Source organism: Phascolarctos cinereus, unplaced genomic scaffold (genome assembly GCF_003287225.1).
Source record: "Phascolarctos cinereus isolate Bilbo 61053 unplaced genomic scaffold, phaCin_HiC Scaffold_9;HRSCAF=440, whole genome shotgun sequence".
Taxonomy (NCBI): Eukaryota; Metazoa; Chordata; class Mammalia; order Diprotodontia; family Phascolarctidae; genus Phascolarctos; species Phascolarctos cinereus.
Genome location: NW_027556402.1, coordinates 146,739,924 through 146,767,832, shown reverse-complemented (window position 1 = coordinate 146,767,832; position 27,909 = coordinate 146,739,924). Strand labels below are relative to the sequence as shown.

At 41.2% G+C, this 27,909-nt stretch overlaps 1 protein-coding gene across 4 annotated transcripts in view; it reads right to left on the bottom strand.

Annotated features, from left to right (window-relative positions):
• LNX1 (ligand of numb-protein X 1) overlaps positions 1-27,909 on the bottom strand; it is a 228,879-nt gene that overhangs the window by 25,029 nt on the left and 175,941 nt on the right. For all 4 annotated transcript variants that reach the window (XM_020989954.2, XM_020989947.2, XM_020989971.2 and 1 more), the window contains 4 exons: positions 22,829-23,064; positions 22,135-22,287; positions 17,751-17,953; positions 13,943-14,314 (listed from right to left, as the gene is read on the bottom strand). In XM_020989954.2, coding sequence (XP_020845613.1) covers positions 13,943-14,314; positions 17,751-17,953; positions 22,135-22,287; positions 22,829-23,064 — 964 coding nt within the window. The remainder of the gene's footprint in view (positions 1-13,942; positions 14,315-17,750; positions 17,954-22,134; positions 22,288-22,828; positions 23,065-27,909) is intronic.

Genomic DNA, 27,909 nt, shown 5'->3' with positions numbered 1-27,909 from the left:
ACCAGGAATGGACTTGGTTGCAGCATGTTAATGCCTGGGAAAGGTATAGAATCTTTCCTTCTCAAAACATTTCATGAGACTTGCATGGTCGGATGCTGAGTGAAGTGAGGAGAACATTGTACACAGTAATAGCCACATTGTGCAATGACTAATATTGATAGACTTAGCTCTTCTCAGCAATGCAAGGATCTAAGATATCTCCAAAACTTTTCCACAGCTTCCAGCCTCAAAGACTTGCCTAGGTCTTTGATAACTTAAGTGACTTGCCTAGGGTAGCATAGCCGGTATATGTCAGAGACTGGACTTGAATCCAGGTTTTCCTGACCTTGAGGCTCACTCTCTAGCCATTATATCATACTGCTTTTCTATATCAAAGATGCTTAAGATAATTGAAAGCATTGTGTAATTTCCTAAATGTAATCCAATTTACTTTTTTCTCCTATTCCATTCTTAGGTCACCTTCTTGTACAGGAAACAGGGACTCAGGGATTAATTCCATGAGCTGCCCACCTACATGCATGTCATAGTCTGGGGAATAGTCATGTTTCATACATTTGGTTCTTCTTATGTGGATTGTTACATGGATCTCCTTTGAGTGACTTTGAGAGACCCTGTTGTATTCTGAGACTTGAAGTTATCAGTACATTGTCATCCACAAATGGAGTGTTTTGTGCCCATGAAGGTTTTTAAAAGATGTTATGAAACAAAGTAAAAACAGAAGAGGAGGCATGCTGTTTACATAAAATAAAAAAGGTATAACGAATGGGGCCACACTGTATTCATAAAATGTTAAAAGATCTAGAAGATGGGGCCCAACACATAATTTGTGGAAGGACACAGGGAAAAGTCACACAGGGTGAGAAGACATGAATAAACTGCAATCTGTACCAAAGGAAAGTGGGCAAGTAAATTTATAAGATTAAGAGCCATTCTAATGGATAAATGGTCAAATGATATGAACAGGCAGCTCTCGAAAGGAAGAAATCTAAGCTCTCTATAATCATGGGAAAAAGTGCCAACATCACTATTAAACTACAGAAATGTAAATTAAAAGAACCAGGAGGCTCCACCTCATTCCCATCAGATCAGCAAAGATGATAAAAAAGGAAAATGGCGGTTGTTGGGGAGCTTCAGAAAAGCACACATGTCAATATACACTATTGGTGGAATTATGAATTGATAGAGCCATTTTAAAAAGAAATTTGGAACCATGCCCCAAAAGTTACAAAACTGTGTATATCCTTTGACCTAGTAATACTACTACTAGTAATACTACCCAAAGAGATCAAAGGAAAAGGAAAAGGTCCTATATGCACAAAAATATTTATAGTAGCTCTTTTTGTAGTGGCATGGTTGATGCCCTTCTATTGGGGGAATGGTTGAACAAATGATGATATGTGGATGTAAAAGAATATTATTGTGCTATAAGAAATGGTGAAAGAGTTTCAGAGAAGTCTGGGAAGACTTGTATGAAGACTGAAGTGAGCAGAACCAAGACAACAATTTATACTACAACATCAACACTGTTAAAAATAATCTTGAAAGACTTAAGGACACTGGTCAATGCAATGATCAACCCTAGTTTCAGAGAATGAATGATGAATTTTTGGACATGACCAATATGGTCATTTATTTTGTTGAACTGTGAACAGAAATCTCTGCATCATGGATGGGACTAGTCATATATAAGAAGCCTTCCCCAAAATGACATCCTACAGTGGAATTTGGAGCTAGTTTACTGGTGAGATGAAGGTACCTCCCTATATGTCATCTGGAAGCAGTCAAGCTAAAATGTAATGCATGAATTACTATCTATGTGGTTGGGAATTGTAATATCCTATGGGAATATGTTGCAATAAAGATGGGTGTGCAATGATAAATATAGATACAAAAGTCCCAGTCCTAATGAAGTACAGAAAAAGGTGACTAGAGAGTAAAAATATGCCTGTATTTCTCCAGCACTGTGCAAGGGAGAGAGACTTTAGTTCCTATCTACCCTTTATACAGCTTGCCTATATACAGTTGTTTGCGTTAGAATGGGAGCTCCTAGAGGGCCCACTACTGGAACTGTATTTTTGCCTTTGAATCCTCAGTACTTAGCACAGTGCCTAGTACATAGCACTTAATACATAGTACTAGTACATAGCACTTAATAAATGCTTGTTAACTAATTTTATTGGGTGGACAAGAGCAGATGTAACTAGATCTTAGATAAAAATTCCTCGAGACTGCTCAACTCCATTTGGGCTAATTCTGTGCTTTCCAAGCAACTTTCTGATTACTCACCACTTTTCAGGTAACAGTTCTGGGGAGTTGGTGTCCTGAAGGACAATGAAGAATATTCAAACTTTCTGGCATAAATCGAGTGTCTTGTGAGATGGGGCAGAGCGAGCAAATTATTATCTCAAGGAAAAATCATTCCCAGGTGATTTGTAATTGCCAGCTCAGGCATTAGTTGGGGATTTTTCTGTGCCCTCCCTTCCATACTCCCCACCCCCACCAAAGTCATTATCCAAGGTAGTAGAAATTAAGAGATTTGGTACCTGCTTACCCTTCTATTCTTTTCTTTCCCTCCACTCAGAGGTGATAGGGTAAAGTAGAAGGACCATTATGGTATGAAATAGGAAAAAAAAGGGAGATTGATCTGGAGTCATGAACTTTAGAGCACTGAACCTGGAAACAGATCCTGTAGCTTACTGCCTGTGTGACCCTGTGCACGGTATTGAACCTTTCTGGGACTCAGTTTCCTCATCTGTAAAATGATGAGGTTGGAGATTACCTCTAAGATCCCTTCTGATTCTAAATTGATGGTTCTGTGCATTTAAAACACAGCTCTACTTACTGTCTGCAAAACCTCTGACAAGCCAGTCTGCCTCTCTACCCTCACTTTCCTCAACTGTAAAATAACGTTGGGTTATTAGGTGATCTCCAATTCTAAATCACTGATCCAGGAGAACTGGCTTATGATCTTGGTCCTGACACTCACTTCAGTTTTCCTCATCTGTAATATCAGGACAACACTTTCACTACCTTTTTTTTTAATCTTATGTTTTATTTTAAAAAATTTTTTTCACTACCTTTTTTCACTGTACTCTGTAAGCCCTGTACAAATTTTTATTATTATTGTTCTCCACCACCAGCAAGGTGGTCACATGTTTTAAGACAATAAACAACAGAAACCCTATCTGTGAAATTGATAGGGTCCTGCTCTGCACTGCTAGTCTCCACACCCGTTTCCTCATCAGAGGAGTGCCAGTTATACTAATTAGCCTTCATTCAGGTAGTGATTTTCCTGTATTATTAATGTCACAAGTCTTAGCACACAAATTACCCCTATAATATCAATATTGTAAGACAATATTCTGGCTTTGTTATTATTTTTTCATTCTAAGAGAAATTTGTTCCCAGCACTCCCCACTCTGACAACCGATTATTTTTTGTGGTGGTTGTTCAGTTGTCTCTGATTCTTCATAACCTTATTTGGGGTTTTCTTGGGGACAATAATGGAATGGTTTGCCAGTTCCTTCTCCAGCTCTTTTTACAGATGAGGAAACTAAGGCAAACAGGGTTTAGTGACTCGCCCAGGTTCACTCAGCTAGTGAGTGTCTGAGACCGGATTTGAACTCATGTCTTCCTGACTCCAGGCTGGGCGTTCTATCGACTGCATCACCTAGCTGATTGATTATTTACAAGAAGGTTATAAAAGCAATGAATTCCACATTAAGGCACACAGCAACTGAAAGCATCACAGGAGCCTGAAGATGAGTAGGGTCTGTGAATTCAGAGAACAGAATCCAACTCTCCAAATCACATTCTCTTGTATAAAAGTCCAATAATCTCTGCTGATCAGAGTAGTTACTGCTTTCTCTTTCCCTGGTGTTTCTCATCAGATATAAAGCAAAGATGTTCAAGTCAGCTTCAGAACGCCACATAAATAGCTCGTCCAGGAAGCAGGAATTAAGAAACCTGACACAAAGATCTATGGCATTAGCTGGCTAAATGCACTTCTTGGAAAAGTATTTTGTAATAACTGTGTCCACTTCTTTGTACTGCTGGCATCAATTATCCTAATGAGGTTATCTTCAGTACTCTCCGAGACAGAAAAATTTCCCAAGATAAGTTGGGGTAAACATTAGGGATGAATCTTGAACTGATGAGTCCAAGTTGGTCTCTCTCTGCCTCTCTCTATCTCTGTTTCTGTCTCTGTCTGTCTCTTTCTCTTTCTGTCTCTCTCTCTCTCTGTCTCCCTGTTTGTATCTCTGTCTCTGTCTCTCTCTCTCTGGGAAACTTAAAGGCCTCTGAAGCATGCTGGCATGACTTTCCACTCTGGGCCTGTGTTTCGTGTTGAGTTAGTCTTGGAAGGGGAGAAGACACCAGATCTAATCACTTCATAAAGGATCAAGAGCGTTTTAGGCTCATACATCACACCAAGTGGCCAGACAAAGCCCAAATGCCAAGGATCAGTCTGCAACAGTTATTCAATTCACATTTTCAGGCTCAGACTTCTCACTGGATTTTCATGTGCTATGTCTAACATTAAATTATTGGCAGAAAGACTCCCCTAATGAATAACTGCTCTCCATGTACATGGAAATCTTTACTTGCAATGTTAAATTCTCAGCTCACACCAGCCACCTAATAAAAACTGCACACCAAGTCTGCATGTAAAGAGGCTTCTCTTCCAGAGTATCTGGGCCTGTGAGGCGGGACCTATCATAACTGGTAAAATACCAACTATTTTGTGCAGGTGAATTTGTTGTACTGTACCCTTCTGCATCAAGCTGGACTTGGAACCAAGAGAATGAAGTTCTGATATTGCCTTACTAATTATGTGGAACCCAAACAAGTCTCAATCTCTAATTGAGCAAAAACTTTTTGAGGCCAGGGACTATTTCATTTCTGTCCTTGCATTTCCAGCTTTACTCATTGTCTGGCACCTGGTAGGTAATTAACAGATGTTTAATTGATTGGTTGATCTGTAAATTAAAGATACTAATACTTGTATTACCTGCTTCATGAGAATCAGCAAACATTTTTTTCCCCAGCAAACATTTCTTAAGTTGCTACTATGTGGTAGGCACTGGGGATAAGGAATAGGTAGTGGACCTGTGATCTTACTGATAGAGGGAACTCTCAGCTGAGGAAAATTCCTCTATGAAGGAAAGCCATAGCATCTCTGCAATATACAGACTTAAAGAGTTTCTTGGCTTACTGAGAGATTAAATAACTTACCCAGGGCCACATAGCCAATGTGTATCAGAGGTGACACTTGAACCTAGATCTCTTTAGAACCAAGGACAGCTCTCTATTCAGTATACCAGGGTCCAAGAAGACAGAGGATAAAAAGAAAAAAATAAAATATTCCTTGCCCTCAAGGAACTTATATTCTTCTGGAAGGAAACAACAGATATGGGAAAGTATTTTGCAAACCTTATAGCATGGGGCAGCTAGGTGACACAGTGGATAGAGCACCAGGTCTGGAGTCAGGAAGACCTGAGTTCAAATCTGATCTCAGATATTGACAAGCTGTGTGACTCTGGACAAGCCACTTTACCCTTTTTACCTCAGTTTCCTCATCTGTAAAATGAGCTGGAGAAGGAAATGGCAAATCACTCCAGTATCTTTGCCAAGAAAAACCCTAAATGGGGTCACAAAGAGTCACATACAACTGAACAACAACAACAAATCTTATAGCACTATGTTAGAGACATGAGTTATTATTGCTAGGTGACAGAAAGTAAATACATTGGAGCACATGGCATAAGGAATTGTTTCCTTCCATTACTGGAAGTGCAAGAATTGGTGCTTGACCATTTTCTTCACTTTCCACACATGCCATGGGAATGGATGACTAAAGGGGAAAAAACTGACAGAGAACTTGTCAATGAGAGGAATTACTCATCACAGAGGTCTGCCTATGAGACAATAGGACAACAAAGTATTTTTGTGTGATTTTGCTCCACTAAAGACCTCCTCAGGTGGCTTATCATGGTGTGGAAGTGACCCAGTGCACGTGATGCCAGTGACGTGCAAGGTGTGGTAGCACCAAAGACATGATGGCCTGGTACTGCGGGAAGAGCTCTGAATTTGGGGTCAGGAGACCTAGATTTGAAGCCAGTATTCACTGTTTCCCACCTGGGCAGATTACTTAACCTCTCTGGCCTCATCTTCGGTTGGGCTGGAAGACCTCTAAGGTCCCTTCCAGCTTTCAATTTACAATCCTAGGATCCTAGCCAGGTGGAAAGACCCCAGGTCTAGGTCCTAGCAACTGTCAAGCTGAGGACTAATCTAGCCAAATTGGGAGAGGCTCGGGCTCTCCAGAAGCTGTTAGAAAGCCTCAAGGTAATGGATTTTTTGGCCACAGCAACTCATGAACTGGCTCTAAGGTATCTTTAAGATACTTTAAAATAAGATGATACCTAGTGTTATGATAGATACATCTTACAGACATGGATACCTCGGCAGAGGGGCTGCAACCTTCAATCATACAGGGAATGGGCATGTGAATAAAATCACAGATCTTTTGAAGTTTTTCTTCACCGTTGTTGCATCATAGATTCCTTTAGGAGTCTGGAGAAGCCTGTGGACCCCTCTTTGGAGTAATGTTTTTGAATGCATAAAATGCATAGGAAACCATTTATATCAAAATACAATTATCAAACTTTTTTTTAAGTTCAGAGTCCCTCATGTTAAGAATCACTGTTGCAGAGAGAAGGGATGTGTAGAAATTTTATCAATTGGAATTACAAAGTTAAATCATTTTAATTAAGATTTTCCTCTCCTCTGAATCTTGACTTTCCCAAGTCAGATAAGGAAACTATGACCTGAGAGGTGAAATACTATTACTCACACTTCCCATTCCAACTTTTATCTCCTTCACATTCACTGCTCCTTGTGTCCAAAGACCTAGATTGCTATTATAGCTCCAACACTTACGATTCTGAATAAAGCACTTCATAAACCTGATAGTTTTCTACAAACGTGAGCTGTCATTATTATTATTAAGGTCAAAACCAATAACCTATACAGCTATGTGTTAGAGACCAACCTCCTTTATGTCTGTGGGACTTGGCCATGCCATACATACTGCTTCTCAAGGAGCAAGACCATTGGCATCATCCTTTCATTTCCCATCCAAGAAACTTAAGACCTCCAGAGAGGCCAAATCTTATTGTGTCCAATACAGCAGCATGGACTTGGAAGGGAGTCAGTTAGCTGTTTGATAATACTGACTGATGGTGGCTTGTCCAAGTCACGCTGAAAGAAAGGGCTAACCAAGTCAAATTCAAAATATGACTTAGTAGGGCTCCACAAACAGCCTGCCCTCAGAATTTCTGTCTTTTGTCATACTTGGGGTCAATCTGTCATGATTTATCTTACTCAGGGATAGCCACGTGGGTATAGAGGAAGAAAATACTCATTGTAAGGACATGAAAAAAAAAATGAAGGACCCTGGAGTCCCATGACTTCCTGATAATGTCAAGAAGAATTTCATCTGAAAAAATACTGGGGGGGCAGCTAGGTGGCGCAGTGGGTAGAGCACCGGTCCTGAAGTCAGGAGGAAGTCAGGAGGACCTGAGTTCAAATCCAGCCTCAGACCAAACACTTGACACTTACTGGCTGTGTGACCCTGGTGTTTTCTGGACATACAGAGTTCATTAGGAAATTCTGTGTGAAAGACCCCAGTATAATGTAAGCTCTTTCAGGGCAAGGCCTATTTTTCACTTGTCTTTTTATTCCCATAACCTAGCACAGTGGCTTAAGAGTAGGTGCTTAATAAATGCTTGTTGGCTTTAATTGAAAAACTTACAGGCTAGAAAAGAAAGACCTCAGAGATTCTCCAGTCCAAGCCCCTCATTTTACAGAAAAGAGGGTAAAGACTTCCCAAGATCAAACAGATGGTACACCATGGAGCCAGGATTTGAACCCAAGTCCAGATTCCAGATCCAGCACTCTTTTTACTTCTTAACAGTGTCTGAAATATTTTGACCATGAATGATATCATAATGAATAATAAAGGTTAGTCAATTTATCTTTTTTGAGAGATGCCATGGTGTCATAAACAGAATGATGGATTCAAATCTTGCCTCAGATCCTTACAAGTTGTATGGTGCTGAGCAAGCTATTGGGCCTTACTTAGCCTCAATTTCCTATATGTAAAATGAAGGATTTGAATTTGATGGCCCAGTCCAACTAAGTGCTTACTATGTGTGAGGCACTGTGCTAAGCACGAAGCTACAAAGATAAAAATTAAATTTAATTAATTAAAATTAAATAAATTTCACCTTGAATTCTGACCAACTCCAGGGAACTTGATTCTTCCCCACGATCCATCCTGTCTGCAGACTTTCTCTACCATGCCACAGAAGCCTCCTCACCACAGAAGCTCGTTCTCACCCCTGAACTTCTCACACTGAAAGTACCCTCTGCTCCTGCGGCCCTTTCTTCTGATTGGCTGGCTCCTCCCAGAACCTCCACTTTAAGAAAATTGCACAGGCCAGTTATGGTCATTCCTCTCCAGGCTCCACTCCCGACCCTCCAGACAGTCTCTACCCTGTCCCTAGGCATACCTCCCTCCCCTTCTTTTCTGCTTCCTTTAAAGTTCTGTCTTCCTCCAATGAAATGCGAGCTTTTTGAAGGCAGAGACTATCTTTCTTTCTGCTTGTATTATGCATTTAATAAATGCTTGTTGACTTGACTTCTAAATGATTGCCTCAGAGCTCTAGGTATTCAGCAGCACTCATTGGCTGGCTAGAAAGTAAGCAATCAACTACTTGTTCTTTGATGGCCTCTAAAGGTATATCCTATACATGATGTTACAATGGTCTTAGTGCAGTTTAAAGTATTTCCAGATATAGCTTTATATGTGTACATGTACATCACATATACATATATACATACATGCATGTACATATATACACATATATACATACAAATATACCATACAGGAGTGTTTCAAATGTTTTAGTATAGTTTTAAGCTATGATATATGGGACACTCTGCATCTATATAATGTATACTATATATATTTAATATCCCCTGTGGAGATTCCTTAATTATTAGTTGTCCTTTGCTGAAATAACTTATCAGTTAATAGACATAGCTATTTTTTCTCAGAAGGTACTAGGTGATCACTGAAACGACACCTTTCCCATCCTGTGGCATTTAGAATTTTATTAGGCTCCAGCACAGGGAGAAGTATTCAAGACTAGATGGTGCCTGAAAGACCTGGAAATTATGCATCTATAAGATACCTAGCTTTGTCATCTATGTTGCTAAGTCTTTCATTGGATAAGTCTGAAGTTGCTTAAAAAAAAACTTGGAGAATCAGGAAAATTTTTAAATCTAGCCTCTAATAACCAATTATATCACTGTAAGCCAGTCATTTAACTAATCTCTATCTGGATATCCAGTAGATATCTTAAATTCAACATATCTAAAACGTGGCTTTCCTCCTGAACTCCTTGCCCACAAAATCTTCCCTATCACTGTAGAGAGCCACACCATCCTCTCAGTTCCTCAGGCTCCATCAAGGGTCACCCTCAACTCCTCACAATCTTTCACTGTCCCCCATGCCTTTGTAACATCTCTTCAATATGCCTCCTTTTCTTCTGACAGGCCACCTCTCCAGTGCAGGCCCCTATCACCTCACCCCTGGAATATTTCAATAGCCTCCTGGTGGGTCTGCCTGCCTCAGGCCTCTTCCCCACTCTAAACAATCTTCCATTTAGTTACTAAAGTGCTTTTCTTTAAGCGCAGGTCTGACCATGTCATGCCCCCTACAATTCCCCTCCCCCCCAATAAACTCCAGTAGTTCTCTATCACCTCCAGGATCAAATGCAAAATCTTCTGACATGCAAAGCCCTTCATATCCTAGCTCCCTCCTTCCTTTCCAGTCTTCTTACACCTCACTCCCCAACACATACTCTGACCCAGTGACACTGGGCTTCTGGTTGTTCCACAAATAAAATACTCCATCTCTTGGCTCTGGGTATTTTCTCTGGCTGTCCCCCTTGCCCAAAATGGTCTCCCTCTTCATCTCTGCCTACTGGCTTCTCTGGCTAAGTCCCAACTAAAATCTTCTGCAAAAAGTCTTCCTTTACCCCTCTTAATTCCAGTGCCTTCTCTCTGTTAATTATTTCCAATTTATCTTGTGTATAGCTTGCTTTGTATATATTTGTTTGCATGTTGTCTTCCCCATTAGATTTTTGAGTTCCTTGAGGGCAGGGATTGTTTTTGCCTCTTTTTGTATTCTTGGCTCTTAACACAGTGCCTGGCACACAGAAAGCACTTAAATGTTTATTTGTTGATTAAAATTCTTAAGAACCCTTGGGGAACTCTGTAAATCTATTAGTGATAACTGAGTTGTTGATCTGTCTCAGTGGAGGGGGTTTCTGCGCTGATGAAATTATAAGTCCAGACCAAAATACTTTGGCAATAGAGTTTCATAATAAGCATGTTTCTCAACACAACCACATCCATTCTAATCATTTGTACATAGGATGTGTTTTTATTAACTGAGCAGTACCCATTGACACCCCAAAGTTCAATACATTGAGCTCTCTGCTGGATTTATCATAGGATGTAAGTTTAAATAATGGTTCGGCTACTTATTGCTTCCTATGTGGCCTTAAGTCAAACTTTTGGGGACTCAGTTTCCTGATCTGTAAAAGGAAAGGGTTGGACTAAATGACTTCAAAGATCTTTCAAAACTAAATCTGAGACTATCACCTTTCAGCTTTCTCTCTCTTATTTTTGATATGTCCATTTCAGGTGTAATCCTGCAGATTTCAGCAATGCTACTATAGCATTCATTTAAGTCGATCACATGACTGCTGTTTTCAAAGTTATTAGGAAACTGACACTGGCAGGAACATCCAAGTTGCTAAGGAAATGACCTTCACAAATACTTGAAACCGTTGGTCCTCTCATGATGGAGCTCTGCTTTACTCTGGGCCCAACATTCGGGGTCTGGCAAACTGAGAGCTGCTGTTGAGTAAGCAGAGGTTAAGACCCAACATTTGTAAAGTCTGTCCAATTCAAAACATTTGTGGCTTCTTCTGTAATAACTCTTCCCTGAAATCATGTGGAAAGAACCAGAGTGCGTGGTACTTTAAGAGAAAACATGACCAAAAGGACATGCTGTCTGGGAATTCTTCTGTTAGGCAAATGTGATTCATGGAGCACACACATCAGGCCAAGGCTGGCTGGGGATTGGTTGGAAATTTGACCTTCTCCCTTTGATGGGGGGCAGTCTGTTTAATTCCATCCCCCTCTTCCCCCACCTCCATCCTGGCCTGGTGTATATTACAAGAATCATAGAAATATCCACATTTTAGAATTAACAAGGGCTTAGTTGGGTTTTTTTCAACAGTGTTTCATTTTTTCCATTTCTTCCCTAACCAGCTTTTTGGTGGGATCTTCCCCAGCCCACTCTTGTTCTGCTTATAAAGCAAATTGGTTCTGTTTAGTAAGCAAAAGGAAATGTTTTTTAGAAATTCCCATTGTTAGGCAAGATTTCATTTCATAAATGAACCTCCTTGGAATAGAGTGGGGTTTGGGGTTTTTTTGCCTCTCTGTTAACAAGAGGAAAAATACTGAATTCAATTAAGATCTTTTCAACTGACACAGTTAGTGAGTTGTCTCAGCAAACTCAGTTATCTGAGTATTATATCTGAGATGTTGTTTCTTTTTTCTTCCTAAAATTTAAAATGCACTGGATTTGGTGCAGATGAAGCTGAAAGACCTAAAACAGAGTCTAACAACTAGAAGACCTAGAGATAGTTTGTGGTCATATGTTTTTTTCCCTTAATCTAACATCACAGCATGTGAAATCTTAACATAAAGAAAATCAGAATGGCTTCCTCCTTTTCCATGAGTGAATATTTTCATGCATTTGGCCCATGTTACATGCCTGTGGAATGAATGGTACCAACATTTGAGATGCCCATCCTCATCGCATGCAAATAGGGCTTTATTTCAAAGATGTTTAGCCAGCTGTGTTAAAGGCTTTCCAAGGAGTCTTCAAAGCCTTGGGGCCTCAGAGAAAGAGGGAAAATCTACAGGCTGCCATGGGGACAAAATGGCATGTAAAAGAGGATTCATGGCTGACACTCTTGGCAAATGACTTCATGAGGAATCCCTGGGGGGGTGGAACTGACATGGGACAGTTTCATTACTGCCTGAGTAAACCATTTGCCATCAAAAACGGAACGATTCTGGCTTCACTCTATGTTTGTCCCACAGTGTGAGAGTGAGAATTGTATTGAGACAGCAAGAAGGGGAGCAGCAGGGCTCAGGTTGGCTCCTCTTTAATGCCAAGGGCAGGAAAGAGTGATGTGGTGTCAGGTAAGTCATCTTACCTCTCCTTGACTAGATTTGCCCATCACTAAAGTAGAACTATCACTAGATATCCTTTAATTGTCCTGAATGTGAGTTCAGATGAGCTAATATAAATGAAACATCATCAACAGCTCAGAAGAGAGCAGGGGACTAAGGCAGGGGCCTTCCTTGGACATAGTTAGAGGGAATACTCCTTGAGGGCAGGGATGACGTCCCGCTATCACTCCTCATAGTGTGCTGGTCTCTCAATAAATGGTGCCAAATTACTGATTTTATAAACTCAAGATATTACTAAATACAATTTAAAATCCAAGCCCTCAGATCGGATTTCCTATGGGGAACTTTGCAGGAATGCTTTTGCACAAAGTCTACAAAATTATAATGGTACCTACATATCTAGAAAGGGTGGATATACAGCAAAAAGGTAGAAACCCTCACTATATCCCATCCCATATAGGTTCAAGGCCAGGAATTCTGAGCCAACATGAGATCTGTGGTTTGCCTGATGAAGCAAACAACTGTCTCAGTGCTACTCTGGGCATCCTGGTGGGTGTGGATGGGGTAGGAACAGGGGAGTGAATAGAAGGAGTGACATACTCATGAGGCTCCCAACTGCTCCAGAAAAGGCTCATCCAAAGGGAACCTAAGAACTTAGTCCTACCTTAAGTAGTCTGGGTCCCTAGCACTCCCAGAAGAGGCTGCATAGGGGGTTTTCTTGCCTCAGATATCCCAAGAATAGGCTGAAATACTTAGGGATCCTGGAGCATACAGGTTAGTATCTATCGTATCTTAGTCTTCACTAAGGTAAATGCCAGGCCTCCCTGAACTCAACGATGTGAACACCTCTGTATTGTGATACACCTTCCAGGTGCTAAAATGGTGTTTGAGAATGCTGTAGTGGATAGAGAATAGGTCTGGGAGTCGAGAAGGCCTGGGTTCAAGTCCTTCCCCTGGCACATACTGTTTGGCTGACTCTAGGCAAGTCAGAGTAAGCTCTCAGTGTCTCAAATCAACTTTCTAATACTATTAATTTCAGAACAGGTGCCAATTTACCTTGGTAAAGGAAGAATCCTCATCAGAAGTTGTGTATGCCAATGAAACCACAGGACCAGTGAAAAATAATAACAATTATAATAATAACTCACCTTTCTACAATACTTTATAATTGACAAAACACTTCCCTCACAGCATCCCTGTGAGGTAAACAGTGCAAATAATGATTATCCTCATTTCACAGGTGAGAAAATGGAGTTTCAAAGAACTGACTTGCTCATGACACAGCTAATGTTAGATCCAGGATTTGAACCCACATTTCATGCTCTCTTTTCAGGATACAACATTACCCGATACTCATTATCCAGATGGATTGATTATTGTGATAACTGGGCAATTTCTAGCACTCTTATGACTAACATTCACAGCAACATTACTTGGACAAAACCTGTACAAATGGTAGCCTGTCAACCTTTTCTCCCCCAAAAAGTCATAACCAATCATGTGTGGTGGTAACAGGGATGGGGCTGGGGTGGAAGGGTATTGATGACAGGTTCCAAAGGGACTAGGCAGGTTCAGATAGTGATCTGAGGCCACCATGACCCACCTGGATCAGCTGGGCAGCCCTTTCTGGGCTACCATACCGCAGGTCGTGTCCATTAATGGCTAACACCCGGTCATTCTCCTCCAGCTGGCCATGCCGGTCAGCAACACCACCATCCAGCAAGTTGAAAATGAACACCCCGGGTTCATCCACCCTGCGTACTAGTTTGATCCCAAGCTGCTCTTCAGGGATGCTTTTGTTCAAGATCACGTGAAAACTGTCATCACGGGGGCTCTGAGTCTCAAGGGCCACTCCACCGGTCCTGCTGCGGTACCTTTGCTCCCTCAGGATTGTCAGCCGGAGCACCTGGCAAGGCTGCCTCAGGAGGCTCAGGGCATAGTTGTGAGGCACACTACTGATGTCCATGCCATTGACCTAAGGGGGAAGGAACCAGAGTCAGGGCAGGGCCCACAAATGGTTGGTCTGTTTTTCTTTTCTTTTCTTTTTTTTTAAAATGAGCACCCTTCGTACATGGGCATGGGCATACAGAAATCCCTACACACAATTGTCATTGCTTTCTTCTCAACCCAGATCATGTTGTACTTATCACATGTCATGTTCCTCAGTAGAAAACAAGTATTTTGACAGCAGAGACTGTTTCTCAACTGTTATCTTTCTAAAGCCTGTCACAGTACCTTACTACTAGTAGTAGTTGTTGTTTGGCCGGGTCTGACTCTTCGTGGCCTTATTTAGGGTTTTCTTGGCAAAAATACTGGAGCGGTTTGACATTTCCTTCTCAAGGTCATTTTATAGATGAGGAAACTGAGGCAAACAGGGTTAAGTGACTGGCCTAAGGTCACCCAGCAGCTAAGTGTCTAAACTTAGAACTTCCCGACTCCAGGATCAGTGCACTACCCTCTCACTGGACCACCTACCTGCCTTGAGTTTGCACTTCAGTTTTTACTCATTTCAGTGAAACTCTATGCTGGATCTAAAGAAATGTGATATGTCTTCCTTTCTCACCAGTTTTTTTTTCTTCCATTCACAGAGAAATTTTTGCAGGGTTTAAATCAAACTGAAGTAAATAAGAGCTTCCATACATATCCTACACAACATTAGAGCATTTGGAAATGCCACTTAAAGGGACTGAAAATATGCCCAACCCAGCAGTGCGACAATAATGCTCGATACAGCTTTCTGGTTTGAATTACTCTTTTCCAAACAGTCCCTGGCTGAGAGGCTGCCCCCCTGAAAGTTCCTCATGACTCTGGAAGAAAACAATTTCACAGCAGCTCTGTAGCTCAATTCTCCCGAGGTTGAAACCATGAAAAAAGAAGAAACAAGTGGCCTGGATTTCCCTAATACTAGTGAGGCTTCTTTTTCTGGCAGCTAGCTAGTCATTAGAGGAAGATTATAAACTAATTCCAGCCAGTGTGTGTGTGTGCCCTCAGGGAAATCTTCTGGATCCCCAGCAAAGAAAGCAGAGGGAATAAGGGTGGGTGGGTGGGTTGTCATTTATTCAAGAACAGTCAACACACTGCACAACAGGGCAAGGTTTACTATTCTGCCATCCATCCTATAAGGAATTCAGCATGGCTTATTTAGAAGCGCAGGGGCTCTTTCTGTCTCCAAACTCTAGCAAAGCTCTCAAGAAGCTACATGTTTTGTGTCATGGTATTCAAGGGAACATCTTTATAATATTGTTTCTTCTAGTACTGGGTAGCTGAAGAGGTTTGGGGGTGCTGGGGCCCCAAGAATGCCAAGGTGGAGTCATCTGGAACGAATTCACACACTCAAGCCATCTTGGAGGCATTGGGAATGTGGAAATTCCTTACCAGATGAGATAAATGACTACCCCTTGAGTTTATTTTACGGGGCTAGTCATCAGGAAAGTCCCACTTTCCAAGATAGTTCCTGTGATAAGAAATGCTACTATGTATACATTTTTTTAATCAAAAATTAATTTTAATCCAATTAAGACCAGGACTCATGCCTCTTATAATGGTCAAAGAAACAATATTTCACAAAGAGACAATTTTTTTTGCATATAAACTATTTTTTGCATATAGAGTTCTCTACTAACATTGGACCTCAGCACTTATTTATGCATTTTAAATTTATTTCCATTCATTTCCTCTCTCTCCTACCAACATTGTAAAAATGAACAACTCTGAAAGTTTTGAGAACTATAAGACATTTCAAACTGCTCTCCTTTCATCCTTATTCTTCCCTCCCCTGAATTCTATAAACTTACACATAGGCACAAGTGTTTGTAACTATAAAGCACCATCTCAGATTTGACAGGTATAATTATAGCTCTTATGCACTTAACAAGTTATATTTTTGCATTCCAACACAGTAGTTTACATGTACCTCCAATGTGCTCAAGTGATTCCTCTCACCTAGTGACCTTCCCCAGACTGTCAGCTCCCTAAGGACAAGACTGGGCCTTATTCATCTTTACACCCACATTACCTAGTACAGCCGCTGGCACAGAGTGAATGCTCAGAAAGTATTCACTGGCTACCTGCATGCAGCCTCATTTGCAAAGGAACTAACTCTTAATGAAATAATGATGACAGTAACAATAACAACAATAATAATGCCTAGCATTTAGATAGCCCTTGCAAAAGGCTTTACAAATATCATCTCATTTTTATCTTCATAGCAACCCTGGGAGGAAGATGCTATTCTTATCCCCACTTTATAGGCTGGTTGTTGTCCTTCTTTCTCCAAGAAGACCAAAATGACATCACCATTTTGGGGTCAAGGTCTAGGATGCCCAACTGTGGCTGACCAGACCAATACAAACTTGGAAGGCTCTACCACAGGGGGGCACAAATAGTTCACGTGAACATTTGGAACGGAGATGTCTCTAAATTCACCCACCCCATGTCTCCTTTGACTGCAATTCTGCTTTGCTCATAGAGCACAGCACTTCTTTGATGTGGGCACACCATGCTGGGTGGTCAGGCCAGTATCTCCCACGTCTCACAACTGATTCCAAAGTTCTTCAGAGAGACTCTGAGGGTGGGGGCAGCTAGGCGATGCAGTGGATAGAGCTCTGGCCTTGAAGTCAGGAGGACCTGAGTTCAAATCCAGTCTCAGACACATGACACTTGCTAGCTGTGTGACCTTGGGCAAGTCACTTAACACCAATTGTCTGACCAAAAAAAAAAGAAAGGAGACTTTGAGGGTGTCCTTGTATTGTTTCTTCTGACCTCCATGTGAGCACTTGCCTTTTTTATGGACAGAGGTTAAGTGACTTGCCCAAAGTCACATCTAGTAAATACCAGATTATCTCCTGTTTCAGTAACTTGTTCTAAGGTCACAACTAGTAAGTGCCTGAGGCTGTATCTGAATCATATTTTCATGACTGCATATCCATTGTGCTACCTAGCTGCCTCTAATTAAAACAATATGTTTTAGGAAAATATGTATTACAGCTAATTAAAGGAAGAGAAGGGAAGTGAAGAAGGAAAGCTTCTTAACAGGTAGAGGTGTCCGAAAGTGAAATAAGCATTGCGGCTCAGGAAGTTGTGAGTTTCCTGTTCCTGAAGGTATTCAAATGGAGGCTAGAATACCAGTTATCAGAGATGTTGCAGAGACAATCCATGCTTGGGATGAAAGTGGAACTGGACTATCCCTTAAGTTTCTTCTGTTTCTGGAATTTAGTGGTTCTATGATGACTGCATCATAGATACCCAGAAAGAAAAGCAGAGAAGGAAAAATCAAGAAGTTGGGGTAGGGGAAGGGACAAAGATATGCACATAAAGGAACCATGTGCCAGATATAATTTGCAAAGTTGTATAGAAATACACAGGAAAATTTAAGTTCATTAATTTAACCCTGCAGCAACCGATTTCTGTACCTTTAATATCATGTCCCCTGGTAGCAATCTTCCATCTCTGGCAATCACTCCATCTCTATAAATATGCTGTATAATAATATGGACCAACGGAGTTTCATTGCCTCCCACGACCCTGATAGCCAGACTTTCATTAGGATCCACCCGAGTGATCTTGATACTGGTAATTTCACCATCTGGAATCAGGTGATATAACCTTGGGAAAACTAAGACACAAAAAAAGCGAGAGAAAAAAAAGACAAAAGGACTTACTGAAAAGTAATCACTCATCTTTCTGGAACAGTTTTAATTTCAAGGCTCCTAAGCCCATTAAAATATGTTTTGTCACCTGGTTATCAAAAGGACTGGAAGGAGTTTGCCTTTTTCTTGTCCTCCGATCTATTTCACACATTTCTTTCTTGTACTTCTAGCTTTAGTGCTATGACAATTATTCCTCCGAAGAGTGAACGCCAGCATAATAATAACTTGCATTTGTATTAAGATTCACAAAGCATTTTATGTATATTATTTCATTTAATCCTAACCAAAAAGCCTTTGAGATCAATGTCATTATATTTCCCCTTTTATAGAGGAGAAAACAGAGGCTCAGAGTATGAAGTGACTTGCTCGGAGTCACACAGCCAAGTCATCGTCTGAGGTAGGACTTGAACACCTCTCTTTTAGATTCTTTCTTCACTCCTTTCCTCTCAGAAGAATCTTTGTTGGTGTTAGAACTAAAACATCTTCATTGACTGTGCTGAGACACAATAGAAAGAGCTCCAGCTGGAGAATCAGAGGGTCTTCTAGCTCAAAATACTAACTTTGCCACTTACTCCCTGTGCTACTTTGAACAAATCACTTGCCATCTCTCTACCTCATCCATAAAAGGAGGTCTGACTAAATAACCTGGAAGGTCTCTTCCTGCTCAAAATCTATTATCGTGTAAAGAAATTTGCCTTGAAAATTTCTAGTTTCTTATGGTTGTTGTTGTTCAGTCATTTTAGCCATGTCTGACTCTTCACGATCCCATTTCAGGTTTTCTTGACAAAGACACTGGAGTGGTTTGCCATTTCCTTCTCCAGCTCATTTTACAGATGAGAAAACTGAAGCAAACAGGATTAAGTGACTTGCCCAGGGTCACACAGCTAGTAAGTGTCTGAGACTGGGTTTGAACTCATGAAGATGAATATTCCTGACTCCAGGCTAGGCATCTAGCTGACCTAGTTTTTTAAGAGATCATAATGGGTGAACAGCAATAATAACAATAAACACCCCTTTAAAAATATGTGTGTGCATATATATATGTATATATATACATATATATATATATACATATATATATGTATATATATATATATACATATATATAAATGTATGTGTATATATAATAATGTGTGTATGTATATATGTGCATATGTATGTATATATAGCTATACGCACATACATATAAACACATATGTAGGGGTGTGTGTGTGTGTGTGTGTTGTATGTACCTTTAGGAGTGAAGTAGGATATGATGGTAAACAGTGGCAGCTCTGAACTCAAGACTTTCTGATTTACAATTTGGTTCTCTTACCATTGCATACCTAGCTGCTTCCATTCAAAGTCTTTTGAGCACTGGTACCATAATCTTGAACCAATGTACCCATAAGCAGCACCAGATAGCGTGTTATTGTTAAAGCTAGTAAAGAATCTTAAGGTGACTTTTGTTTTTGGGTTTGGTTTTTTTTGGCAATCAGGATTTAGTGATTTGCCCAGGATCACCTAGCTAGTAAGTGTCTGAGGTAACATTTGAACTCAGGTCCTCCTGACTTCAGGGCTAGTGCTATATCCATTGCACCACCTAGCTGCCCAAGAATCTTAAGGTTAAATGACACTGATTTTTATTTCTAAGGAAGAGCTATCTCTGAGCAGCTTCAAATCTCGGGGTTTCAGAAAGGACAGGCTAGGCTGCCCGCTGTAGCTGGTTTAAGCAGCAAGTACACTGAATCACACAGAAAGGGGAGGAGGCTCTAACTCACGGGGTATTTTGCCAAGCCTTTGCCCTGGGAGGCTTGACTAATTATGTCAACTGGAAAGGTCACAACAATGGGTCTGGGGTCTTTGTAACCCACTTGTCCATCTGTCACTATTTCCAAAACCCATGACCTTAATCCGTTTTCTCTAATAGGATAACAAGTGGGCTACTCTCTTGGGAAAATACAGAGAAGAGCTAAGGTTCCTTAAAGTTAGTAACCATTCACCATTCAGTGCCTTCAAAAAGACCAGGTCTCGGGGCATCTAGGTGGTGCAGTCGATAGAGCACTGACCCTGAATTCCCGAGACCTGAGTTCAAATCTGGCCTCAGACACATAACACTTAGCTGTGTGACCTGGGCAAGTCACTTAACCCCATTGCCTAGCCAAAAAAACCCCAAAAAAGACCAGGTCTCAAAAAATCTGGACTTCAAACTGAGTCTCTGATCCAATTTAATTAACAAGTGTTGTAATTAACAAGTGTTGTAACATTAGATGGTGACTTAACTTCTGGGTTCCTCAGTTTTTTATTTGGTGCAAAATTTAGGCAATTTAAACTTAAATCTTTAAATCACTTTGAAGATGAAAAGCAGTATGTTTGATGATTCTATCCCCTCCCACTTTTTGTTGTTGTTATAAAACTGGTTTGAGGAATTTTCTCTTTGTGAGTTTGCATAAGGAAAGGCTGCCTCCCTAATTGTAAAAGAAAGACTTTTGGACTTTGAATTAGAAGATCTAGGGTGGAGTTCTGCCCAATGCTATCTCTGTGACCTTGGGCAAGCAATCACTTCACTTTTCCCAAATGAAATCCAGGAGTAAAACGAGATCATCTCTGTTGTTTCCAGCTCTTAACCCTAATGCCCTAGCTATCACCTAGTCTCACATTTGGTGTGTGCCATTAAATCAGCCTCTTGTCAACTTGTATCCACTGTTTCTAGGACTGTCCTTTGGGACCAACCAGCACAACATATAACTCCTCAAAAGCTTGAAGGCAGTTGTAAGTCTTCCCTTCTCCAAATTAAACATGTGCAGTTCCTTGGTTTTGTCTTTATGCTCCCAAAGTCTAGCCCACTGTCACACGTATGACATACACATATGCTGCATGTTGAATGGATTTGCGTTGAATACAGCATCATCTGGACATTAACTCTTCTTTTGCCAGAGGCAGTATTTGAACCTGGGTCTTCCTGATTCCTGGGCCAGCTCTCTATATACTTTACCACACTGCCTCAGTATGTATTTTCTGTGTATCCTTTGGGAAACAAACAAAACAGACCTCTCCGGCTAAGCGACAAATACATACAATTTGGAGGCATCTGATTGAGAGTTAGGAAAAATTAATCTCTCTTCTCCAACCCCAAGCCTAACTCTGCCCTCTATTTTTCACTTCTTTCTATGTGCAAAAGTGTCTTCCACCTTGTCACCAGCGCTGCTCTTGACTGTACAGGATGATGGGCCCAGAACAAAGACACTGATTATTCTGTAGCTGCTAGAGCGAGTTACCTCTGATGGGAAGCCCTCGAGCAGAACTGATTGGGTAAATTGGGGTGAGAATGGGGCTAGATGCTACCCAGGTTCCTTCCAACTCTAAAATTATGTGTTACTTTGTTATTGGACACTTCATCCATCCTTGCCAATTGAGGTAATATGGTGTGTCTGGGGATAATAGTCTCCTCCCCGGAATAGGATATGTCTGGTCTGCCTCTGATCAAGCCCTACTACCCAAGTAATAATGAATGAAACCAACCTCCCAGGTAGAAGGAGGTTGACCATAGGCACTGCCCCAGATCAAGAGAGATTAAATCAGTGGAAAACACAAAGGATGTTACTTCAGTGTCTTGCTTTTATGTGTATCAGACTGACATCTGAAGAAGGGGGTCCCAGCCCTTTTTTGCCTTTTTTCCTTTATCCATAAAATGGATATAATAATTCCTCTCCCTCCCTACTTCAAAGGAGGTTTTGAGGAATGAGATAATAGGCATATTAGTTCTTTATGCTCTTTACAAACAGGTGTGCTAATTGAATTATAAGCTACTATTATTATTCTAGGGCTGTTAGGTGGCACAGGGGACAGAGTACCAGGCCTAGAGTCAGGAAGACTAATCTTCCTGAGTTCAAATCTGGCCTAGACACTTACTAGCTGTGTGACCTTGGGCAAGTCACTTAACCCTGTTTGCCTCTGTTTCCTCATCTGTAAAATAAGCTGGAGAAGGAAATGGCAAACCCCTCCAGTATCTCTGGCAAGAAAATCCCAAATGGGCTCACAAAGAGTCAGATACAACCGAAAAATGGCCAAACAAAATGATTATTCTTATCATTACCAGGGACTGAATTGCAGAATCTCTCCTGATTCCCCAGCCCATCCAGTCAAGAACTGAGGTGAACGTGTTTACCTTCCGTGGCGATAGCATTCTCTGGACTTTCGCTGGCTTGGTCAGCTTGGTGGGCCACCGCGCGGCCACTTTTTGTCCTCCGAAGAACACTCAGAGCTCTGTTTATTTTTTTGAAAGATCTGCTTCTGACGGTGGATCGCTCAAAGTGCTGAGCTATTGTAAGGAAAAAGAGAGAATTAAGAAAGCCGGAAAAGCCACCCGTTACATCCAAATGGCGACCATGCCAGTAACTTATTCCCACACTCAGGGCTGGTGGCGGTTCCCTAGTGCCTCAGCATTTCATGGCATCTGGAGGAGAGGAGCGGTGTCAGTGCTCAGTGGTCCTCAGAGCTCTGGCACCAGAACCATGAGCACTTGACAAATTTCACCACTTGTCCGTTCAAGAATGCTGGGCTTCTCCGTAGAAGACTGTTCCACGGTTAAATCCTACATAGTTCTCCTTCTATCCATGATTAATCTGGTAACAATCCTAGAAAGAGTGATGCAATCCATAGGACTTTGGATTTGGAGTGAGAAGACCTGAATTCAAATCCCTCCACTCACCTTCACTTTTCTCCTCAATAAAATGAGGGGAGTTGAACTAGGAGGCCTCTGATGCCCTTCTAGCTTTAACTCTGAGACCCCCTTAGAAAGGAGACAATGCCAGCTCACTGACCCTGTTTTCCAGAGTCCCGCTCTTTCCTTTCCCACTCACCTCTGTTGTTTCGACCAGAGTCTACTGGGCTGTTTGCCGACTGGCCGTCATCTGTGGTAGAGACATAAGCAGGGTTGTCCAGGCCTGGCTCATCTGTCATCAAGGCAATGGTAGCTGCTGCAGAGATGTCTGGAGAAAGTGCCGCCGATGTCAAGCTGGCACAGCCTTCTGGGCAGCCATCTTGTGAGCGCCTCTTGCGGTCCTTGGTGAGGCCATAATGGGAGGCACCTTTACAGCTGAGGTCAGCAAAGAGTAGAAGAAGGCTTAGTTTGAGGGGTAAACATTCTGTTAAACCCACGTCTAAACCTGGCAAAATAAATTGATGTCCCTTTAACTCTGAAGGCCACATCTATACTGTCCCACAAAAGTGTACATTCGGGTTATGATGAGGCTTCTGCAGCTGTGGCATGTTTAGGCATCTTGCACCACTGGTCATCTCTTTTCTTTTTTTTTAAACCACTCAAGTCCCGAACACAAGTGATCCCACGCCAGTTATTACAAGTTCCTAATTCTGGCACATCCTATTGCGCCTCACAGCGCTAAACATAAACAAGGTACTTCCTGGGCTTCCATATTTAACCTGCTTCTGATGCCAGATCACACAATAACCACAAAACCAATGTGGTCTGATGAGTTTTCCCCAGAATCACTCTTGGGTGGCTGCCTGTCTCTTGCTGCTCCCAATCATAAATACTTGGCTAGTGGATTTGTTGTGTTTACTACCACCATTACCAGTTTCTGCTGGCTCAGCTTCACTGGGAATATCCATTTACCATGTATGCATTCTGTACCCAAAATCAGCTCAGGGGCCACCTCCTCTATGAAGCCTTCCCTGATCCTCCTCAGCTGAAAACATGTTCTCTCCCAACTCAAAGATTCCTAGAACAATGTCTGCAGAGCTCTTCTTTGCCCCTAACCTTTTACCTTCTATTATATTTATGTGTGTACACATCATATTTCACCCCCCCATCCCGAACACACACACACACACACACACACACACACACACACACACACACACACATTGCCTTTTAGACTCTAAACTTTTTTTTTGGTGAGGCAACTGGGGTTACGTGACTTGCCCAAGGTCACACAGTTAATGTCAAGTGTCTGAGGCTAGATTTGAACTCAGGTCCTTCTGACTCCAAGGTTGGAGCTCTATCCACTACACCACCTAGCTGCCCCTTAGAATATAAACTCTTGAGAACAAAGACTCTCAGTTTTGTTTCTGAATAACTAGTGCCTTGCTCAAAGAAGGCACTTAACAAATGTTTGTTGAATTGAATTTCGTTGGATCGTCTACAGTTCAGATTCAAAAATATTCTTGTACCTGATGAAGCAGCTTGTTGGAAAAGAAAGAATGCTGCATTAGGATGACGAGAATTAGTTTGAATCCCAAGTCTAATACTTAGGGCAGCTTGGTGCATCAGATAGTGTTAGGGCTGGAGTAAGGAAGACCCACGTTTAAATCTAGCCTCAGGTACTTACTACTACCCTGGGTAAGTCACTTAGTATCTGTTCCCTCAAGTGTAAAATTGGGATAATAACAGCACCAACCTCTCAAGGTTGTGAAGATCAAATGACATAATATTGTAAAATGCTGGCCTATTATAGGAGGCGCTATACAAAGGCTCATTCCCTTCCCTAATACTTACCATCTTGGCTAAGTCACTTGACTTCTAAAGGCCTCAATTTCCTCATCTTTGAAATCTTTCTAGTTCTAAATTCTACAATCCTGGAATAGTTCCAACCCTTAATTTTCCCCCTTTAGGCAATTGGGGTTAAGTGACTTGCCCAGGGTCACACAGCTAGTAAGTGTCTGAGGCCAGATTTGAACGCAGGTCCTCCTGACTTCAGGGCCGGTGCTCTATCCACTGTGCTACCTAGCTGCCCTAATTTTCCCCTTGTTCCTAACAGCTTAAGTGTGGCAGCTAGGTGGTACTATAGACCGTCAGTCAGGAAGATCTGAGTTCAAAGGCACTTACTAGTATGACCTTGAGCATGTCACTCCACCTCAGTCTGCCTCAGTTTCCTTACTTCTAAAATGGGGATAATAGCAGTACCTACTTCCCAGGGTTGTGTTGAGTATAAAATGAGATCATATTTAGAAAGTACTTTGCAAACCTTAAAGTGCTATATATGGGCAGCTAAGTGGCACAGTGGATAGAGCACCGGCCCTGGATTCAGGAGGACCCGAGTTCAAATCTGATCTCAGACACCTAACATTTACTAGCTGTGTGACCCTGGGCAAGTCACTTAACCTTATTGCCTAGCCCAAAAAAAAAAACCAACCACTATATGAATGCTAGCTCTTATTATTAAGTGTGAAAGTTAATACTAAATCAATTCAACAAGCATTTTGTGCTCCTGCAGGTGGCACTATGCTTTAAAAAAAAAAAAGATTAACATTTCCTTGACTTTTGCTTGTAGATAGTTGAATGGAGGGATGAATGGAGCAGGCAGAAGAAACCACTTAATCTTGTAATCATAGAATGTTAGAGCTGAATGGAACCTTCTAGTCCAGGGTGGGGAACCTGTGGCCTGGGGGCCATATGCAGCCCTCCAGGTCCTCAAGTGCAGCCCTTTGACTGAATCTAAACTTCAAAGGGCTGCACTTGAGGACCTTGCTGGCCACATGTGGCCTCCAGACCACAGGTTCCCCACCTCTGTTCTAGACCATTTTATTCAACCCTCATTTTAACAGAAGAGAAAAATGTCCAGAGGGAGTGAAGTAATTCACCTCAAGAAGAGGGATCAGGAGACAGGATGAGGAGTCATACACATTCTTTTTTTTTTAATTTATTTTATCATATGCTTTTGAGTTTAAAATTTTTCTCCCTCTCCCTCCCTCCCCAAGATGGCACGCAATCTGATATAGGCTATACATATACATTCCTATTAAACATATTTTCACATTAGTGATGTTGTAAGTAAGAATTAGAACCAATAGGAGGAACCCAGGAAGAGGAAACAAAACTCAACAGAAGAAAAAAAAAAGCAAATAGTATGCTTCGATATGCATTCAAATTCCATAGTTCTTTTTTTGGATGTGGATAGCATTTTCCATCACGAAGTCATACACATTCTTCTTGTTCCTCTAAGCTGTCACTGTTAATTTATCCCTCTACCGTTGCCCAGATTTGAAAAAAGATACCAAAATGTCCATCTCTCAAAAGTGGATATCATTATTAAAATGTATTATTATTTTTTAAAATCTCTTGAATTCATCCCTCACTAATTTAGACTTTGTATAATAGTAGAATAGACCATTTATCCTTTGTATAAATTTTTAGAATAGCTTTTCCAAAGTAAATTAACCCTGCCATCAAAATTCACTGGGTTCATTGGGGATTAAGAAAATAAACTTAGGGCAGCTAGGTGGCACAGTGGATAGAGCACCTGTCCTTGGGTCAGGAGGACATGAGTTCAAATCTGGCCTCTGACACATAATACTTACTAGCTATGTGACTCTGGGGCAAGTCACTTAACCCCAATTGCCTCACTAAAATAAAATGAAATAAACTTTAGCTGTACTTTTTCATTGATAATTTATATGCTAATTATAAATCTTTGCTCCATAAAATGTCCCTAACCTGATTATACTAATCAACACTTTGCTTGTGTAGTTTGAATGACCACAGGGATTTTAAAAGAATAAAACTGTAGTTGTTATTTTTTAAAATTACATATTTGAGATTTTTCACTAACTCAGTCCAAAACTTTCTCTCCATTAGGCTAAATTATTAAGCTTCTATTGGACTGATTTGCTTGTTAGCTTGAAAAAAGCAAAATAGTTGATATGGGAAATTCAAAGTTGGAAGGAACACAGTGTAGTGAGAAAAAAAAAAAACGAGATAAGAGTTTGGGCAGCCAGAAAACCACACAGATCTATGAACAGAACACTTTCCTAACTAAGCCAACAGCATTTGGTTTGCAATGCATGTGTCAGGGGCTGGGAAGTTCCTAGACTATTTAGTTGGTCTGGAAATATTCCTTTTTTTCCTGAGGGCATTATTGCTCATGACAGTGTACTCTGTTGGGGCCAAGGAATGACTTCTCCATTTGGACAGATGGCTGGCAGAAGTCTCCAAGCCCTGACTTGTTGGGGGGGGGGGAATAAAGCGTTGTGATCAAAGGAGAGAGAGAGAGAGAGAGAGAGAGAGAGAGAGAGAGAGAGAGAGAGAGAGAGAGAGAGAGAGGATCCAGACTTTGAAAACGTGAATGCTAAGGATATACTCCTACAAAACTATGGCAGTGTCAAATCCCTGGGATTCCAGGCCCTTCAGAACACAGGCTCTACTGTCTCTAGATTTTAAACTTGAGAAATGGAGGGGGAGGGAAGAAAACTTTCCATAGTCACTCAGCTAGAAAGTATCAGAGATGGAATTCATAGGATCATACGGATCAAACTAGAAGGGACCTTAAAAACCATTGGGTCCAAACCCTTCCTTTTACAGATAGGGAAACTGAGGCACAGATAGGATAACTCTCCAAAGGTCATCTAGGGAGTAAGTAGAATAGACTGTGAGCTCCTTGAGGGCAGAGAATGTCTTTTGCCTTTCTTTGTTTCCTTGATGATTAGCAGAAAGCCTGATAGATAGCGGGTATTTAACTAATAATGACAACTCGGATTTGGAATCAGATCATCTCCCTTTAAATCCAACACTCTTTACAGCTTCACAACACTAAACGAAATCAGGCAGTCAATTAGCATTTGTTAAGCGTCTCCCGTGGGCCAAATCCCTTGACTCCATGTCCAGTACCCTCCCCAGTGAGTTCTTATTAGAAGAAGTCTACATAAACTGCTTCTTTATGTAGGCAAACACGAGCATGGTAACCAGATTATTTTAATATCAAGCTGGAAATAGATTTCTTCCTACTGTTAAGAAATAGTAGAATGAACCCAAAGGAGTTGGAAAACCTCATGTTGCCAATGTGATCTATTCCAATCCTTCAAGTAAATGTACAGAATCCCTGAAAAAACTATAACCTTCATATGGTTAAATCCTTCTTGCCCTTTAAGGGATCCTTGGGGGCAGCCTTCTTCACACAGCCTTCCCAGACTTTGCAGATCCTCCCAT